This window comes from Electrophorus electricus, chromosome 1 (assembly GCF_041902795.1).
Source record: "Electrophorus electricus isolate QZ-2024a chromosome 1, ASM4190279v1, whole genome shotgun sequence".
In the NCBI taxonomy this organism is placed as follows: Eukaryota; Metazoa; Chordata; class Actinopteri; order Gymnotiformes; family Gymnotidae; genus Electrophorus; species Electrophorus electricus.
In genome coordinates this window covers 211,866-231,075 of record NC_137497.1, presented here as the reverse complement: position 1 = coordinate 231,075, position 19,210 = coordinate 211,866, and the positions used below count along the sequence as shown (strand labels likewise).

At 41.9% G+C, this 19,210-nt stretch overlaps 1 protein-coding gene, 1 long non-coding RNA gene and 1 pseudogene across 2 annotated transcripts; 1 reads left to right on the top strand and 2 right to left on the bottom strand.

Annotated features, from left to right (window-relative positions):
• Nucleotides 1-6,221: 6,221 nt before the first annotated feature.
• On the bottom strand, nucleotides 6,222-8,347 carry LOC145651336 (uncharacterized; annotated as a pseudogene).
• A 3,992-nt stretch (nucleotides 8,348-12,339) lies between these two features.
• Nucleotides 12,340-15,306, bottom strand: LOC145652431 (uncharacterized). Its single transcript, XR_014118746.1, has 3 exons — nucleotides 15,057-15,306; nucleotides 13,649-13,850; nucleotides 12,340-12,705 (listed from the first exon to the last, which is right to left on the bottom strand). It is a non-coding gene; the product is annotated as an uncharacterized LOC145652431 (long non-coding RNA).
• A 99-nt stretch (nucleotides 15,307-15,405) lies between these two features.
• Nucleotides 15,406-16,882, top strand: LOC145651331 (C-type lectin domain family 4 member E-like; the record flags this gene model as incomplete). The annotated part of the gene is made up of 4 exons (XM_081697820.1): nucleotides 15,406-15,772; nucleotides 15,908-16,032; nucleotides 16,376-16,476; nucleotides 16,747-16,882. Coding segments are annotated over 4 exons (729 nt in total), but the record flags the coding sequence as incomplete, so codon positions are not given.
• Between the last annotated feature and the right edge of the window lie 2,328 nt (nucleotides 16,883-19,210).

Genomic DNA, 19,210 nt, shown 5'->3' with positions numbered 1-19,210 from the left:
TTCTACTTATTGACCTGAAGTCCAAAATATCAACATTTTCCAATCTTAAATTAAATATGGATGGTATCTTGATCAGTTCCTCATCCACAGTTATGAAAATTTGCATACTCTTTGACTCCTCTCTCTTTTAAACCCCACGTCACGTCTCAGGTCAAAAATGCCCCTTTTCACCTCTGTAATATTGCCTATCGAGCCACGGCCCCGAGACCAACACCAAATGGAGAGGCCAAAGCACCAAATGACCCGACACGGGCCAGCACGAGCAAGAAAGCGGGGGGAAGAACCTGCACCAAAAACAACAACAGACACACAGACACAGACACACAGACACAGAGACGGACACACTAACAGACACACAAACACAGAGACGGACACACTAACAGACACAGACACCTAGGGACAAAACATCTGGTACAAACAACGTGACGGGGACAGACACAGTGACATTAGTAACAATAGTAACATTATTTCACAAGTTAACAAGTCCAGGTAAGATGGCGAGAGCCCCAGGTTGTTCCCCAGTTGTCAGCTGGGCTGCAGGCTAACCCGCCTGTGGGGAATTGCCCCTCGCCGATTTGGGGGGTGGAAACTTTGCTGTCCCACCACAGGGGGCGCACCAGCCACCTTGCCCGTCTCTGGAGTGGACACTGGTATCGCCTCTTTCCTGCCTCCACGAGGCTTCAGTACGGGTTCAAGAGTTCCAGGGCTGTGTTCCCCAGGGAAGGGAGTTCTCTCCTCGAACAAGGTTCCCTCTAGGTGTTTTGCGCTGGCTGGCTTGCTTGCGACTAGGCAATACCGGAGCCTTGGGCCGCCTCATAGGTGCCGGAGACAGAACGAGCATCAATGTCTGCGGGAGAATCCCCATAGAGGACCTGTTCATGAGTGTATAGAAATTAAGGTTGTGTATAGTCAGGCAATATAGTCAGGCAGAAAAGGCAATATCTGGATCACTCAAACAGATTACAGGCAGCTGATTGCCAAACTTCTCCAATGAGCCCTCAGCCCTTTGTCTCTTCTGTGCTCTGCTCACCAAAAAACCTGGTGTGATTCAGGACGGGGGACAGAGAGGCAGAGGCAAAACCTGCAACATATATTTTGCCTCACAGTCGTGTATATCATACAGGCCCTTACTATTCTTGGACTCCCAAAAGATAAATAAATGGTGGTTGAACAGACGCTTACACTGCAGCAGCTCAGAGATGAGGAAGCAGGAAGACAATGTGTTTACGCTGTCAGAATGACACACACATGCACACACGCACACACACATATACACACACACACACACACACATGCACACACGCACTCACACACACACACTCTGTGGGTAGTCGCCTGCCGGCTCTGTGGCAAGCGGGGGCGGAGGTGATGCTTTTAGCCATTCTGAGGCTGTCTGGAGACTGGTTCTCAGAAAAGTTCTAAATATGCACGCAATAAGTGGTTTAAAGAGTGAGCTGAGATAAAGGAAGAGAAAAAACCCTCTTACTTGCAGTTCCTGCATGTTTCTTTGAAGCATCTGCACACACACACACACACACACACACATAAACACAAATACATACACAGGCATGTCAGGGAACAGTTGCCACTGTTGGGCCCCTGAGCAAGACCCTTAACCCTCAATTGCTCAAGATGAACTCAGTTGTAATTGTAAGTTGCTTTGGATAAAAGCATCAGATAAATGTAAAATTTGACACAATTATCCATAACATACTTTGCCTACCTTTCAACCATTGGCATTACTAACATGGGTTCTTGTCCTATATTTCTAATAGAACACATTATGTTGTTTTAGGTAAACACAAATTGCATACTGCTACCATCACTCAAGGTGTTCCCCAGGGGTCTGTCTTTGGCCCTCTCCTGTTCTTTATCTATATGCTGGCCCTTTGTCAGATGATCTGCGAGCATGGTCTTCATTTCCACTGTTATGCAGATGACACTCAGATCTATATTAACACCAAGGCCAACACTACCCTACCACCTCCTCTTTTATTCTCCTTTATCCAAGATCTCAAGCAGTGGATGAGCATAAACTTCTAAAAACTCAATTCTGATAAAACAGAATTTCTACTTATTGACCTGAAGTCCAAAATATCAAAATTCTCCAATCTTAAATTAAATATGGACGGTATCTTGAGCAGTTCCTCATCCGTATCTTGATCAGTTCCTCATCAGTTCCTCATCCTCAATCAATTATGAAAATTGGCATACTCTTTGACTCGTCTCTCTTTTGAACCCCATGTCACGTCTCTGGTCAAAAAGGCCCCTTTTCACCTCTGTAATATTGCTAGGCTTGACAGAGTCCCTCCCCAGTGGCGCGACTCCCGGTGCGCCGGCCTATCGAGCCACGGCCCCGAGAGCAACGCCAAATGGCGAGGCTAATGCACTGAATGACCCGACATGGGCCAGCACGAGCAAGACAGAAGGGGGAAGGAGAGGCACCAAGATGACAACAGACACAAACACAGGGACGGACACACTAACAGACACACAAACACAGAGACAGACACACTAACAGACACACAAACACAGAGACGGACACACTAACAGACACACAAACACAGAGACGGACACACTAACAGACACACAAACACAGAGACGGACACACTAACAGACACACAAACACAGAGACGGACACACTAACAGACACACAAACACAGAGACGGACACGCTAACAGACACAGACACCAAAGGGACAAAACATCTGGTACAAACAATGTGACGGGAACAGACAGTGACATTAGTAACAATAGTAACATTATTTAACAAGTTAACAAGTCCAGGTAAGATGGCGAGAGCCCTGGGCTGTTCCCCAGTTGTCGGCTGGGCTGCAGGCCAACTGGCCTGTGGGGAATTGCCCCTCGCCGATTTGGGGGGTGGAAACCTTTGCTGTCCCAACACAGGGGGCGCACCAGCCACCTTGCCCATCTCTGGAGTTGGCACTGGTATCGCCTCTTTCCTGCCTCTACGAGGCTTCAGTACGGGTGCAAGAGATCTGGGGCTGTGTTCCCTAGCAAACGGAGTTCTCTCCTCGAACGAGGTTCCCTCTAGGTGTTTTGCGCTGGCTGGCTTACTTGCAACTAGGCAATACCGGAGCCTTGGGCCGCCTCATAGGTGTCGGAGACAGACGGAGCATCAATGTCTGTGGGAGAATCCCCATAGAGGACCTCCTCCACCTCCATCGATGGATCCTCCGCATAATCGGAGGTCGCTGTATTCCTCTCTCTCTCCATACTCAGCATAGCCCTCATAATAGTCCATGTAGGGCTCGCAGGACCCAGCGGAGTCCAATTCTGAGTGCTGGTTCTCGTAGTCTGGCTGATCTCTGTAGGACTCAGCAGAGTCCAGTCCCCCCCAAATCGTCCAGTGGGTTCCTCCCCTGTTGTGGACTTATGGAGCGAGGCGAGGATGAGCGAGGATAACAGGATAACAGGATAACAGGAGTCTACAGAGTCCGACTCTGAGTACTGCTCATCATTGTACCAGTCCTGGTGGCAGGATGAAGTTCCGCATGACTCCCCAGCGTCCGCAGAAGGACCACACTCACCTGGACCACTCTCTCCTACTGTGGGAGTCGGGAGTGTGCCCAAGAACCTGTAGGGCTTCCTTGCGAGGGCAGTGGGGGGGTGTTTACTACCCTTCTTACCCTTCTTTTTCTTCCCTTTCCCAGGCATCCCTCGTTGGCCGGTGTTTCTGTAAGAGGGATGTTCAAGCAGGATGCAGGGATGAGTTGCAGACACAAGAACATATGTTTATTTGCACACATAACATATAACACTTAGCACGCAGGCTAATGGGGTTAAACACCGACAACACAAATGCATAAATGATAGACTTTTACACATGTATGCTAATCACACAATGAGGAGCAGGTGTGAGACACAGGGAGGGCATGTCCACTTTAACGAACATATCGTGACACCGTCTTGATTACTGTAACTCTCTCCTCATTGGCATCCCTAAAAAAAAAACATCCACTCACTTCAATATGTCCAAATCTCAGCCACAAAATCCTCCATCATATAAGGAAATCAGTCCACATCACCCCTAGTCTACAGCAGTACACCAATGGCTCCCTGTCCCTGAACACATTCAGTTCAAAATCCTCCTCCTTACATATAAAGCTCTGCACGGTCTATCACCTCCCTACCTAGCTCAACTCTTACACCATTACTGCCCCACCCATACACTTCAGTCCTCTAATGCAGGTCTCCTCTCCATCCCAAAGTTTAGACTGTTGCCTGCAGGAGGCAGATCCTTTAGTGTCATGGTCCCAAAACTATGGAACACTTTACCTCAATCTCTCCGTCTCTGCTCCACACTCTACTCCTTCAAATCCCAATTTAACACACACCTCTTTTCCGAACACTTTTCAAAACCTCTTTTCTTATCCGTAGTTGTTAATTAATGCGTTGTCAATTTGTGTCAATTTTATGTATTTACTTATTTATTCATTTTTTTCCGCTCTCATTGTAAAGTGATCTTGTGTCTGTGAAAGGTGCCATATAAAGTGAACTTATGTTAAATAGCATGGACTACAGCTGATACTCTTAAGGTGCCACAAATAAAGTTGGTGTGTGTGTGTGTGTGTGTGTGTGTGTGTGTGTGTGTGTGTGTGTGTGTGTGTGTGTGTGTGTGTGTGTGTGCAGGCAAAGTGCACAGGTTATTTTGGGTAGCAACTGTATAGAGATCTGTATATGTTCAATGCATAGTCAAAATTGCATTGATTAAAACTGTATCTGACAGAGGCCATCATGAAAAATATGGAAGTCTAGTATGTTAATGGGTTTGGAACACACATTCTCGGAGTGTAGGATCCAAATGCATATTTATTAACAGCCAGAATGCAAATAAGCAGACAAAATCTAAAAGGGCAAATCCAAAAACATAGTGAAACATCAGAAACTAGGGTCAAAAATGACAGACAATAAAATATACTCTGAAATGGGACGGCTCAGAAATTAAAAAGGACCGAGAAGACCTCATACAGATAGCACAGGTGATGAGCTATTAGCTTCCTTGGAAGAGAGTTCCAGTCTGCTCCGTCACAGTAGTAACTGTTTCAAGTACCTGAACTGTTGTGGGGAGCTTAGAGACAACAGGGTAATGGACAGCTGTCATATTTTCCACCATCAACTGTAGCTGTTTCTGCTGGTCATGTTGTTACTGGCTCAGAGCAGAGACAGACTAAGTAAATCCCCTGAACATTAGTTGGTGTTGTTTCAGTAACCTGACTTGGTCAGCGATACCAGAGGAAAGGGCATCCACATCTGCTGTCTGCATAGTGGCGAAGTCTTTCATGAACCAAGACAGAGACAGATGCTTGCAGGTGTGAGTAAATGAGTTAGAAATAAATGAGTATAAATACACAAGAAAGTAATGAGCAAAAGGTGAGAACAATCAGTAGTCCGGGGATGCAAATATGGTGCGAGTGTGAAGATTGGAGGCACTGGGCTGACAGCAGAGCTGGCAACTGGCGAATGCTGGGAGATGAAGTTCAGGCTAGAACGCATGACACAGAAGGTAGTAGCTCTCCGCTGATGAGGACTGACATCAACACACCCACTGAAGATATCATGATTATGTTTTGGTTTTAACACTTTAGTAAGTTGTCAATCACAGTTGAAAAGGTTAACTGGGACAAACACAGACATGTGGGCACTCTCGAACATCAGCAATTAGTCAATAAACTTGAGTGACAAAAGAGAGGTGATGTGACAGCTTCATAGCATTCCTGTTTACTATAAATCTCAATGTCCATGGAGCCTCAGAAATACACCTTTACCTAAGATGGTAAGTAGTAAATAAAATGCCTGACTATACTGATTTCAACCTAGTCTTAATTATTGAGTGTCACGGAAAGCTCTCCTCCCACGAGTCACATGGTTTGGTCTGCCGCGTAGGAGGGTCTTGTTTGTGTATCTTGTTTGTAACCACTCCTGCACACACCTGCACCGGGTTAAGTCTCATTATGTCTATGTATTTAAACCCAGACTGGTGTGTGCAGTATTGTTGGTCATTGTCCATGTTTGCCTTTGTTCAAGTTTGTGTTGTTTAAGTGTTATTCACAAAGTTAATGTTATGTTCGTTTTCACCATGTTCGTGTTTATCGGTTATGTTATATGTGAGTACCGTTATCTTCCGTCTTTTCCAATAAATGTTTGTGTACATCCACGGAGCCTTTGTGTCCTACTCCTCGCTCTGTGGCACTCAGGCTGTTACACTGAGACTGTGTCTGAGTCTCGAACATTTTCAAGATGGTTATTCCATAGTGTCGGAGCTTTATAGGAAAAGGCTCTGGCCCCTGCAGTATATTTTCTTATTCTTGGTACTAGTAGAGCCTGCGCCTTTTGATCTAAGCAGATGTGGTTGGTTGTAATGCACTAGGAGTTCATGAACTGTGGGGCAAGACAATTCAGTGCTTTTTAGGTCATTAGAAGTATATTATAATCAATGCAAATTTTTGCTGGGAGCCAGTGTAACAGATAAGATAGGAGTGATGTGATCAAATTTTCTAGTTCTTTGAATCACTCTTGCTGCTGTATTTTGAACTAGCTGGAACTTGTTTGGGCACTTAATGATACAAGCCAGCTAGTAATGCATTACAGTAGTCCAATCCTGAAGTGATAAATGCATGAACTAGCTTTTCTGTATCATGTGAGGAGAGTGTGTTTCTAATCTTTGCAATGCTCCTGAGAAAGGCTGTCCTAAAAATATTATTTACATGAGCTTTGAATGAGAGACTGGGATCAATAATCACTCCAAGATCTTTAACTGTAAAAGAAGATGCGATTTGGAGACCAGTGAGGTTAATTAAACTTACATCTACAGTTAAAGAGGTCACAGAAAAAGATGACAGTAACTTTAGGCCAAAAGATGATGATTAAAAATTTTTAATCTTGGGTTTAAGATGTGTGTTTACAGTGCCATCTCATGAACCTTCAAAATGTTCATTAGAATATCCATAATGCAATTGTGACCAATGTTAAATATCTCCATTTACCACAGTGGCATGGTCTGCAATGTCCGACATCGATCCAATTCAATTAATCCACACTGAGGATGTACAAATATAAATATGCAGTTGTGTATGTATGTGTGCGGCTGTGAAGGGGCCCCTTCTCCATCCCTTTACAACGTGTGCTCAGCAGAGGGGCCCCTGAACACTGGTGTTGAGCTGCTTGGCTGCAGCTGCTCAGTGCCCCTCTCTGCCACTTTCTAAGGGCCTGCTGGCTCAACAGAGCCCCCAGCAGCTCTGTGCCAGTGGGAACTCCTAGGTGGCCCCACCCTGCTCCACCCACCATGTTCCCATCAGCACAGAGCAGAAGCAGGAGAAGCATGTTGGAATTCCAGCAGGAGTGGGTGGGATTTGTGTGTGTGTGTGTGTGTGTGTGTGTGTGTGTGTGTGTGTGTGTGTGCAGGCAAAGTGCACAGGTTCTTTTGGGTAGCAACTGTATAGAGATTTGTATATGTTCAATGCATAGTCATAGTGTGGGTGTGTGTGGGTGTGTGGGTGGTACTCAGCGTATTGCCTATAGTGTTATAGATTATCTTTGGTCTTCTGTGTGTGGAACACAGAAGGCAGACACACAGGCAGACATAACAACACTTTAAATGAATACAGCATTGCTCATGACACAACTTTCATTGTCCATATAATTGTCATTTCTCAGATGTAACAAACGTCAGCTAAATGCTAAATGCTCAGACGACTTGTTCATAGCACGAAGTCCGAGGGATCGACAGTGATGATCAGTTGTTTGGGTAGCAGGTTGTAAAATACCCCATTAAGGTTGTGTCGTCATTCGGTTCTCTCAATGAGCAGTCAACACCACCTATGACCAGGAAGTGACCATCTCCCCACGCATACGGCAATGGCTGGTTCAACAAAGCCTATAAAAAGAACAAGAGAGATAGAAAGAAAAGTGGAACCAAGAGAAAATGGAACACACACACACAAAAACATACACACAAACACACACACACATACACACAAAAACATACATACACACACACACAAACACACACACACACAAACACAATCATACACACACACAAACACACACTAATTCACAGCCTGTTCTAAAAGGAGCCTGTTCTATACATCTTTTACATGACTAACATGTATCCATTAAGGCATTTCATCTGTCACAGGACATGGTGGTCCACACAACGCCTCACCTGGTTTCCTAGGGAGCCAAAGTTTGATTAGCGCCTCGTCTGCAGGTATGTTGGGGTGAGTTGGTTGACCTGTGGGAGGTGGAAGAGAGGCAGCTACATTAGCTTGTCTGCTTGTTGATTTGTTGATCTGAGTGGCTGTGTACTCTGTCACAATCGTGTCCATGTTGACATCAATCTTTGGGCCTGGTTTTCCTCTGACCCACGGTGCTGAGAACGGGCACACCATCAAATGTTCAAAAGGAGACAATTTTGTTGTTGCATTCAATCATTTGCATATCATGCTGCACTGCTGCTTCTCTGTTGCATTGCTTTATTTAATCCGATATTAATATTAACAATTAATCATCAATAGTGTCTGCTGTTAATATTATCAAACCAGCACGGGTCAGTGGCTACAGTATGTGAGAGGAAGGTGTCAGTACAGTCCGATGGACCGCTCAATGGCCTCACTGTCCCCTCTTTTGGTTCAAGTTTGTCTACTTCATCAGCCAATAAATTCCTAGTGGCCTCCTGACTGGACCCTGGGGACTCGTGTCTCTTAATTTTTACTATAACCAATTTTGTTGGCAGATTACACGCACACAAAAGATCAGAAATAAGTTTGTAATGGGAATTGTGCTCATCATCAGCTGTGTGAAAGCCTCTTTGTGACCAAATTCAACCAACGTCATGTGCAACACCAAATGTGTAGCAACTATCTGTATAGATTGTTAGTGGGTGATCTGTGTACGGAGAACATGCTCTAATTAAACTGACAAATTCAGCTGCTTGTGGTGAATTTTAGGGAAGTGCCTGGGCTTCTAAAAAATTGTTGGGTAGATGTCAAACAGCATAACCGTGAAGAAATAACATCACTGGTTTAGAACAGGAACCATCAACCATTAACACTTTGTCCCATAATTCTAAAGGTCAAGATCCAATCTGTTTGCAGATTGTTCCACAACTTCTCTTGAACAGTCATATGTTTCAGCTAAGAACTCAGGCAAGGATAGCATTTGATGTAAGTATTATGCTGTTGACTGAGGCTTTAATAGTTCAATTGCTTGTGCATGTCAAAATATTTTTGTAGCCTCTTCGCCTTTGTGCCATCATGTGATGTGTTGATAATATATTGAGAATCACTAACACCTGATGTGAAGTCTAGAAAGTTAAGGATGTGATAAAACAACTGTTTCTGCATCCGTGATCGTAATAGCTGCTGCTGCCACAGCTCATAGTCAGGCAATTAAGCCTCGCACTACTGCATCTAAGGTTTTGGACAGGTATGCCTCAGGCCTGAGCTGCCCATTGTGTTGCTTGGTACACATATTGATGGCAGTCCCCGAATGTTCATGAGTGTATAGATGAAAAGGTTGTGTATAGTCAGGCAATATAGTCAGGCAGAAAAGGCAATATCTGGATCACTCAAACAGATTACAGGCAGCTGATTGTTTTTGGAAACAAAACTGGCACTCACTTACTCCCACAGAATTAATAATTGCACCTGAAACAGGACCTTCATTGATTGCTGCTAGTTGATGAAAAAGTTGCTGTAGCATCAACCAAAAACTAAATTAGGACCATGTATGCATAATTCTTGGAGTCAGTTTTCCTGTAACTAATGTCATAATTTCTGAAAACATACTTGGGGCACATTCTGCAGACAGGCCTAGTTGCTGTTTAATTTCCAGACAGCGCGCTCTCCAGTATGTGTTTTAGGTTCTTCATTTTTTGCCCTATTTAGTTTGTGCGTCTGACTGTTGTTTAGAGTCGTTGGACTTTTTTTCTACAATCCCTAACCCATCGTCTACTTTACCTTTATATTGTTTGACTTCTCAGTTCTGCGTGTTCAACGTTGTTTAGGGTTAGGGTTAGCATTACATCCCCGGAGCTTGTCAAGCGCAGGATAGAGGAGTTCCTGGCATTGTACCTATGAGAGCACAACCTGGTGCTAATTAAAATGCATACTCTACAATAAATTTTCTATAACACTGTAGTGGTTTTAACACTTTTAATAAATTGTCAGTTACAGTTGATAAGGTTAATTGGGGTACCATCCTGATTAACAGGGAACACTTATTAATTTTAATTGATTTATAAATTATTAATAATTTAGTCTCCACTCATGGAAGTCGTGAGTTCAATACATGATTATTTCTTGTCTACCAAACATTATAATATCACTCTTGACTCATAGACATAATAACTAATGGATGTTAATTGAATAAGCAGAGATAAGAAAAACATTCACTACAATCACTAAGATTCTACCAATGACCAGGAGGAGTATTGAGTTTACTAGTATCACTGTAATAACAATCATAACAATGCAACCAAGCCAGAATTAACACACATGATTCGTTGTGGATAAAAGTAGCAAACTTGGCTAATAAACAAGAAGGAAACAAAAAGGAAAAGAAATTGAACATTTACACATTTTACTATGTGTAATAACCACACAGTCCTCAGGACTGCACCCTACAAAACATTTACACATTTTACTATGTGTAATAAGCAGAGTCCTCAGTACTGCACCCTACAAAACAATTACATATTTTACTATTTGTAATAACCACTCAGTCCGTAGTACTGCACTCTAGAAAACATTTACAGATTTTACTATGTGTAATAACCAAAGAATCCTCAGTACTGCACTCTACAAAACATTTACATTTATGGCAATGAGCACTTTTATCCACTTTTAAGTAGCTTACAATTATGACTAATGCAATTCAAGCAACTGAGGATTAAATGGAGGCCTTGGTCATCTAAACCCTCCAATTCCAATGTATCAGCTGGACATCCATGATGTGAGTCTGCTGTTTCACTACATCTTAATGGTGTCTGTTGGACTGAGATCTGAGGAGGACATTTGAGTACAGGGAACTCACTCTAATGTTCAAGAAGCAGTCTGAGATGATTTGCACTTTATGACACGGTGCTTTATCCTACTGGAAGTATCCATGAGTGGACGGTACACTGTGGTCATAAAGGGATGGACATGGTCAGCAGCAATACTCAGGTAGGCTGTGGTGTTTAAAGGATGCTTAATTGGTATTAAGGGGCCCAAAGTGTGCCAAGAAAATATCCCCCACCCCATTACACCACCACTATCAGCCTGAACTGTTGATAGGGCAGGAAGGATCCATGCTTTTATGTTTCAACTGTTGCTCACTGGATAATTTCTCTTCTTCTGACCATTCTCTGTAAAGCCTGGAGATGGTTGAAAATCCCAGTAGATCAGCAGTTTCTGAAATACACAGACCAGCCTGTCTAACACAAATAAACATGCCATGTTCAAATACACTTAAATCACTTTTCTTCCCCATTCTGATGCTCAGTTTGAACTTCATGTCATGTGTACATGCCCAAATGTATTGATTTGCTGTCACCTGATTGGCTAATTAGATATTTGCATTAATGAGCAGTTGATCAGGTGTGCCTAATGTAGTGGCTGGTGAGTGTATATTGACAGAATTACATTTAAATTTACATTTACATTTATGGCATTTATCAGACACTCTTATCCAGAGCGACTTACAAAAGTGCTTTGTCTTTTCCTCAGAATATATCCTAGAACAGTACAGTAGGTTAGAGTCCAACATACCAATTAACTAGAATACTGTATAAGTACAGGAATCAATGCTGATGCCTAGAAGTACAAAATACAATAGGTCTATCTTAAATAATGATAAGTGCAATAAACAATAAGTGCTAGAGTTTGTTACACAACATAATAAACAATACCCTACAATAAGTCCTAATTTACTCAGTCAATATAGGAACGGGGTCAGTTGTCCTTTAAATATTCTGCAAATAGATGGGTCTTCAGTCTGTGTTTGAAGACTGCAAGGGACTCTGCTGTCCTCACAGCAAGTGGGAGTTCATTCCACCATCTTGGAGCCAGGACAGAAAATAATATCACTGCTTGTCGTCCATTAGTCCTGAAGCAAGGTATTTCAAGCTAAGCGGTATTTGAGGTTTGAAGTACTTGATGTATGGATCAGGCTTTGACCATTGTCCTCATTTATGAAGGGCCTGGTCCATTTTTGGCTTTGTAGGCAAGCATCAAGGTTTTAAATCTGATGCGTGCAGCTATTGCGAATTACAGAAGATTGAAGAGCAGTCATGCTGCTGCATTCTTGTCAAGTTGTAGAGGTCTGATGGCTCTTAGAGGAAAACAAGCAAGTAGCGAGTTGCAGTAGTCTAGCTTTGAGATAACAAGAGACTGCACAAGCACCTGGGTAGCTTCCTGTGAGAGAAAGGGCCAAATCCTTCATATGTTACAAAAGAGAAATTTGCAAGACCGGGTTAGATTTGACACGAGTGGAGAACTAGAACTAGTTGTCCAGTTATGCCCAGGCTATGGGCAGCTTCAGATGGTGATACCAGGGAGTTCTCGAAGGAAACTGTGAGGTCATGGTAAAGGTTGGGAGTACCAGGGCTGAATAGAAGCTCGGTTTTACTGGGGTTGAGCTTCAAGTGGTGGGCTGTCATCCATGTCGCAATGTCAGTCAAGCATGCTGAGATACGTCTCGAGACCTGCGTGTCAGAGGGTGGAAAAAGAAATAATTGAAGGTCATCGGCATAGCAGTGGTAGGAGAAACCATGAGAATTTATTACATCATTAAGAGAACGAGTATACAAAGAGAAGAGAAGGGGGCCTAATAATGAGCCTTGTGGAACACCAGTGGAAAGTCTACATGGTTTGGAAGTGGATCCTCTACATGTCACCTGATAGGACTGTCCCTCCAGATTGGACTGAAACCATCTCCATGCAGAGCCAGTCACACCGAGCCTGGAGAGAATAGAGAGAAGAATGCTGTGTCAAAGGCTGCAGAAAGGTCTAGAAGAATCAAAACAGATGACAGTTTGGCAGCTTTAGTGGCATGGAGTTTCTCCGTCACTGCTATGAGGGCTGTTTCTGCAGAATGTGCCCCTGTGTAGCCAGACCTATTGGGATCATGCAGCTGGTTCTGGGTGAGGAAAAGAGACAATTGATTGTAAACTGCTTGTTGGAGGGCTTTTGAGAGGAAAGAGAGAAGTGAGACCGATCTGTAGTTGGTAACGTTGGAGCCGTCAAGTGTGGCCTTCTTGAGGATTGGTACCACCCTGGTGGTTTTGACTGCAGTTGGCACATATCCAGAAGGTAAGGAGTTGTTGATGGTAACAGAGATGAAAGGAAGTTGATCTCTTGCGACTGTCTGGAACAGAGTGGAAGGAATCGGATCCAGCGGGAATGTAGTTGGATTGCTGGGATGTAGCTGAAGAATTTCGTCTGAGGAGAGAGGAGAAAAAGAAATCACAGAGTTGTATGTAATGTGCTGGCCTGACTGCCGAAGGGTGTGGAGCAGGACGCACAGACTCTTTTGACATATCCGAACATTTAAGTACATAAAACATAGCGGCACTCACATATAACACAAGCAGCAGTAAACGTGAACACTTAATGGTTAACATTGAACAGAGCAATGAACATGACTACCTTTAACAATGACAACGCTACATCAACAATGACCAGCACCCAGTAGACAAGGACACTGGTTTCTATACAAACAAATATCCTCCCACTTCAGGTGGCAGGCCAAACCCTGTGACTCGCAGGAGGCGAACGTTCCGTGACAGCACCCCCTCCCAAGGGATGCGGCTCCCGACGTGTCCGTCCAATGAACATGAACCTCCAGGCGCTGTATAAACGTAAACACAAACAGAGCATGACAATTCCCAGTGCCCACCCAGTACCAGGCGGGCCAGGTGCTGATAGATGTGGTAATGGACATAGATATGGTCGTGGACATATAGAGGACATAGATATGGTTGAGGACATATAGAGGTCCTAGATGTGGTTGAGGCACACAGACCAATGTTGTTCCCTCATTTTCATAAAAAAATTACAAAAAATTAATTCAGTGTCACATGATATGATCATAACGAATCTTCCCACAGAAGTCTTGGAACCCACATCTAACAGCCACCAGTGCCATGAAGGAGGATAACGAATATGAAAACCTTGAGAGCAACTATACAAACATAGACAACTACAATAACCTGCCAAGAGTACATGAGAGATTCTGCCTGGACACTGAAGTACAGAAACGAGGTAAATGTTCAGATCAACCACAGAATCAAAGGCAGAACAAAGTGAGAATTATTTAGGATCTATATCCCTCTGTAACCAAAGAGAAAATTAACAAATTTGTTAGTTGCCTAATTTCTTTAATTCCCAGTAAAATAAAGTACATCTTTTAAAAAATGACTGGATTTAATTAAAATAAATAAGGAATGAATGGTTGAAATGTTTGGTTTTGCTGCAGCAGAAACAAAAATCATTTTTTAAAATGTTTTTAAGAGTGAACAGTGTTAAAAAATGTAGTCCACACCTGTCTTAAGAATTCTCTTTGTGGAAACAGACTGTACATATGTTCAACTCAAACAAAAGAACAAAATCCTTTAGCCAAAAGTAAATAAAACTATTAAAACACTTAAATTATCAAAGAACTACTACAACACTTAAATCATCATTAAAGGAATGTTTTAGATTTTGTCAGATGTAGACTGAAATACATCTGCAAAGCAGACAGCTGGAACATGATGTTTTAAAAAAATAAAGCAACATTTCAGGCTTCTAATAGACAGAAGTTATGGGTTAAGAAGAAAATAGATAGTATTACTTGAGGTTTCTCGCACATAAAGTAGCAGTCAAAAGTTTGGACACACTTGACAGATGTGTGTTTTTAATAGTAATAAAGGCATTTTAATCTAATGGATTATGCTTAAATTTGTTTTCAAGAACAATAGAATTTGGGAAAGGTGTTAGCATATATACAAAATCATTTTTAAAACACAATTTTAGATTCAAATGATTAGTTCAAATGATTAGATTAGTTCCTCACCGTACAAGTGCTCTGCATATGTGAGAACATCTTCAAGACTGATGTAAAAGCATCGTAGGTTGCTGTCTCATGAAGCTGGTTAAGAGAACACCAAGAGCATGCAGAGCTGTCATCAAAGTATAGGAAAGTTACTTCAAATGATGCAAACTCTACAATAGACAATATTTATCATAGCATAATCACATATGTGTTATTTCATTTGTTTGATACCTTCCCTGTTTTGTTTTAAAGGAGAAAATATTAAAAATAAACAAAGAGTAGGTGTGTCCAGACTTTTGAATAGAACTGTACCATTGCAGTAGAATCTGAAAAGCAGTAGAGGAAGTCTAACTGTGTTGCTGTTGTAACTCTCCCAGGCTGTGAGGCTGCGTCTGAGGGGAGGCAGGCGTGCTCTGGAAAACCAGCTGCAGTGTGTTTGGGGCTGCTGTGTGTTCTCCTGCTGGCTGTTATCATCGGCCTGTGGATAAAACACGATGCAGGCAGAGACCAGTTACAGAGAGACTATGACAACATGACTAAGGAGAGAGACCAGTTACAGAGTAGCTATGACAACATGACTAAGGAAAGAGACCAGTTACAGAGTAGCTATGACAACATGACTAAGGAGAGAGACCAGTTACTGGACATTAACAATAATTTGACTTTAGAGAGAGACCAATTACAGAGCAGTTATGATAACCTCACTATGGAAAGAGATGCAATTCAGCAAAAACTGGGTGAGGATGAACAATATTAGTACTACCACAATGGAAAATATACACTTACTGATGAAAATGCATTATTTGCTAAAAGACAGTTTACAGTCACACCACTCTTCACTGTCTTTCTTTTTGAAGAGAGGTGTTTTAAAGGTTGGAGGAAATTTGGAAGCAGCTGTTACTACTTTCCTAATGGGAGAAAGAACTGGGCTGAGAGCAGGCAGTACTGTAGAGAGATGGGAGCAGATCTGCTGATCATAAACAGCAGAGAGGAACAGGTGAGGGGAGTGGAGAGAAGACCCTCAGATCTGATAGAAATCTCCTAATTCAACTACATTCTATAGACTGAGTAATCTAGATTATATGTTTAGACTATCAGCACAAATCTCCTTATTCAACTACATTCTATATATTGAGTAATCTAGATTATATGTGTACACTATCAGCACAAATATCCTTATTCAACTACATTCTATAGACTGAGTAATCTAGATTATATGTGTACACTATCAGCACAAATCTCCTAATTCAGATACATTCTATAGACTGAGTAATCTAGATTATATGTGTACACTATCAGCACAAATCTCCTTATTCTAATTATATTTTCCTTCCCTCCAGGAGTTCATAAAGGAGGTAAACATAGATGCCTGGATTGGTCTCAGTGATGCACAAACAGAGGGGATCTGGAAGTGGGTGGATGGGTCACCACTAACCACTGTGTGAGTAATACAACGTGCCTTTTTCACACATTTGTGAGTGTAGACTACACCCATACACTTTATTTTCCAACATCCTGTGGTCATTTTTCAATGGCATGCAGGGTGGATTAACTCACTGAAAACAACCTCAAGGATGCTGTTATGCACTGGTGCCATTTTGTGGTTAAAACAAATTAAATGCAGTGTGTTGAAATCTGTGAGCTGTAATCTGTGTTGTAATCTGTGTTGGAATCTGTGTGTTGTATTCTGTGTGTTGTGTGTTAATTCCAGATACTGGAGGAAAGGGGAACCTAATGATGCTCATAAAGATGAAGACTGTGCTGTTTATTTCACTGGAGTTGACTCTCTGAATACGTGGAATGACATCCCCTGCTCATCCGAGGCAGGCTGGATCTGTGAACTATAGTTCCTTCCATGTGGCTTTAGACATTTACAACAGTTGGTTTCTAAAACCAGTATAATTTTGGAAGGGTGTTAGTCTATATATGAATTCATTTTCAAAACACACAATTTTAGATGCACCCTCAGTAAATAGTTTTCTTTCAGAACTTTAGTTCCTCACCTTACCAGTGCTCTGCATTTGTGAAAATGTATATGGAAAAGAGAACACCAAGAGCATTTAAAAGTGTCATCAAGGTTTAGGAAAACAAACAGGAAGCATAGACCAGACTATGGTATAGACCTTCAGTCTACCAGCCAAGTGCTCAACACTGAACCTCAGTGGAATGTTTCCTCTTACAAATACCACTCATGTTCTTTCTTTTACTACATCCCTAAAAAGTCTATCCAGTGTATCTTTCTCTGTGTTTCTGTTGGTGTGAAACAGATTAAAGCATCTTTTCTTCAAGAGCAAACTTCCCTGTATAGAAGGAGACCCTCTTATGCATAAAACTACTGAGTAAAGACCACACACCTGTTCCAGGAAAAAGACCTGTGTGCACTGAACACAGCTCTTAATGGTGCATTGTAAAGGTGTATGTAGGAACAATGTTGCATTATAAAGTTGTTACCACAATGTTACTAAACATGTTCAAGTATGTAAATATATATATGTAGAGAGACCTCCTACTAATTCAGAAACACTTTGTTTGCACAGATGATGAAGGACCTCTGTCAGAAACGTCCTGTTTCTCTAGAAACTGTGTGTACTTTACTACAATTTTGAGTATATACATTTCTTACTACAATATACTGCAGTTACTCATTATATATATATATATATATATATATATATATATATATATATATATATATATATATATATATATATATATATATATGTGTGTGTATATATATATATATATATATATATATATATATATATATATATATATGAATCTCCTGTCACATCATATCCAAAAGGTGCTCTGTTGGATTGAGATCTGGTGACTGTGGAGGACATTTGAGTTCAGTGAATACTTTGTCATTTTCAAGTTTGAGATGATTTGTGGTTCATGATAAGTGCTTTATCCTGCTGGAAGTATCCATCAGTAGATGGGTTCACGCTGGTCATAAAGGGATGGTGTAACAAGTGCCCGAGTGCCGCAGGGTGTGGAGCAGGATGCACAGACTCTCTCGACTTTGTGAAACATTTAGGACATAGAACATTTAGGACAATGGTGGCACTCACAAATAACTGTAACAGCGAATATATACACACTAAACGTTAACGATTAAGATTGTAATGTAAACACACGCTATACAAACACTAACAAGGGCTGCACAAACATGGACATTAACATTATACTCAGATGCTAACAAACAATGACCAACAGTGAGGCACACACTGACGGAGGTTTAAATAGACTGACAAACACTAACAATTAACCCAGTACAGGTGGGTGTGGCTACAGGGGTGTGGCTCCAAACAGGAATAACCCCCCTCCCCCCGCCCCCTGCACGCGGCAGGCCATACCATGTGACTTGGACGGCACAGAAGGAGCGAGAGGTGAGGTTTCAGGGAAGTAGCTTTTATTGTCCATGACAATAAGCAGATCAAAACAAAGGAAAAGAAAATACATGGAGAAGTCGGAGTTTCAGTGGCGCTCGGTAATCTCTCTGTAGTCTGATAATGTTCAGAACTGTGGCTCAGTCAAAATCTACACTTTCCCGAATAAACTATTTTTGCATTTACTGTAATTTACAATCTTTTTGGAAAGAAATCCACTAAAGACATTTTTGCTGCCGCTTGTGTTTGCTCAAACATAACCTATAACACATTGCTCCATCATCTGTCTCTGTCCTTCATACACACCGACCGGCTTGAATCTGTTTGGAGGTAAAAAGACAAAGATTCATCAAGGAAGGGAAGATAAAACACTATTAGGAATATACAGGCATTTATAAGCATGCAACAAATCAGCAGTGTTTACAAACCATTTCTTTAAGTCAGAAATGCGAACGACAGAAGCAAGCGTTGGATCAGTGAGGAGATTATTTCTTCAGACAGACTTAGCTAGAGAAAAACAGTTAAGTTAAAAGCATAAAGTATGTGTAATGTTAGCATGCATTGCATTGATAAATATTAGTGATGCTTCTATGGTTGTTTATATTCTCATGCTGTATCATGACTGGCTGTTAATCTCTATGGTAATGGACCCATAAGGCCACCGTGCAGTGGAGAGCTGAATCACGGTATGTGGTGTTCACATTTAAATTGAAACCTAATGCACACACCTCTGTGGTCATCATATCTACCATAAGAGAAGAAGTATGTGGGCTGTGACCTGTGCAT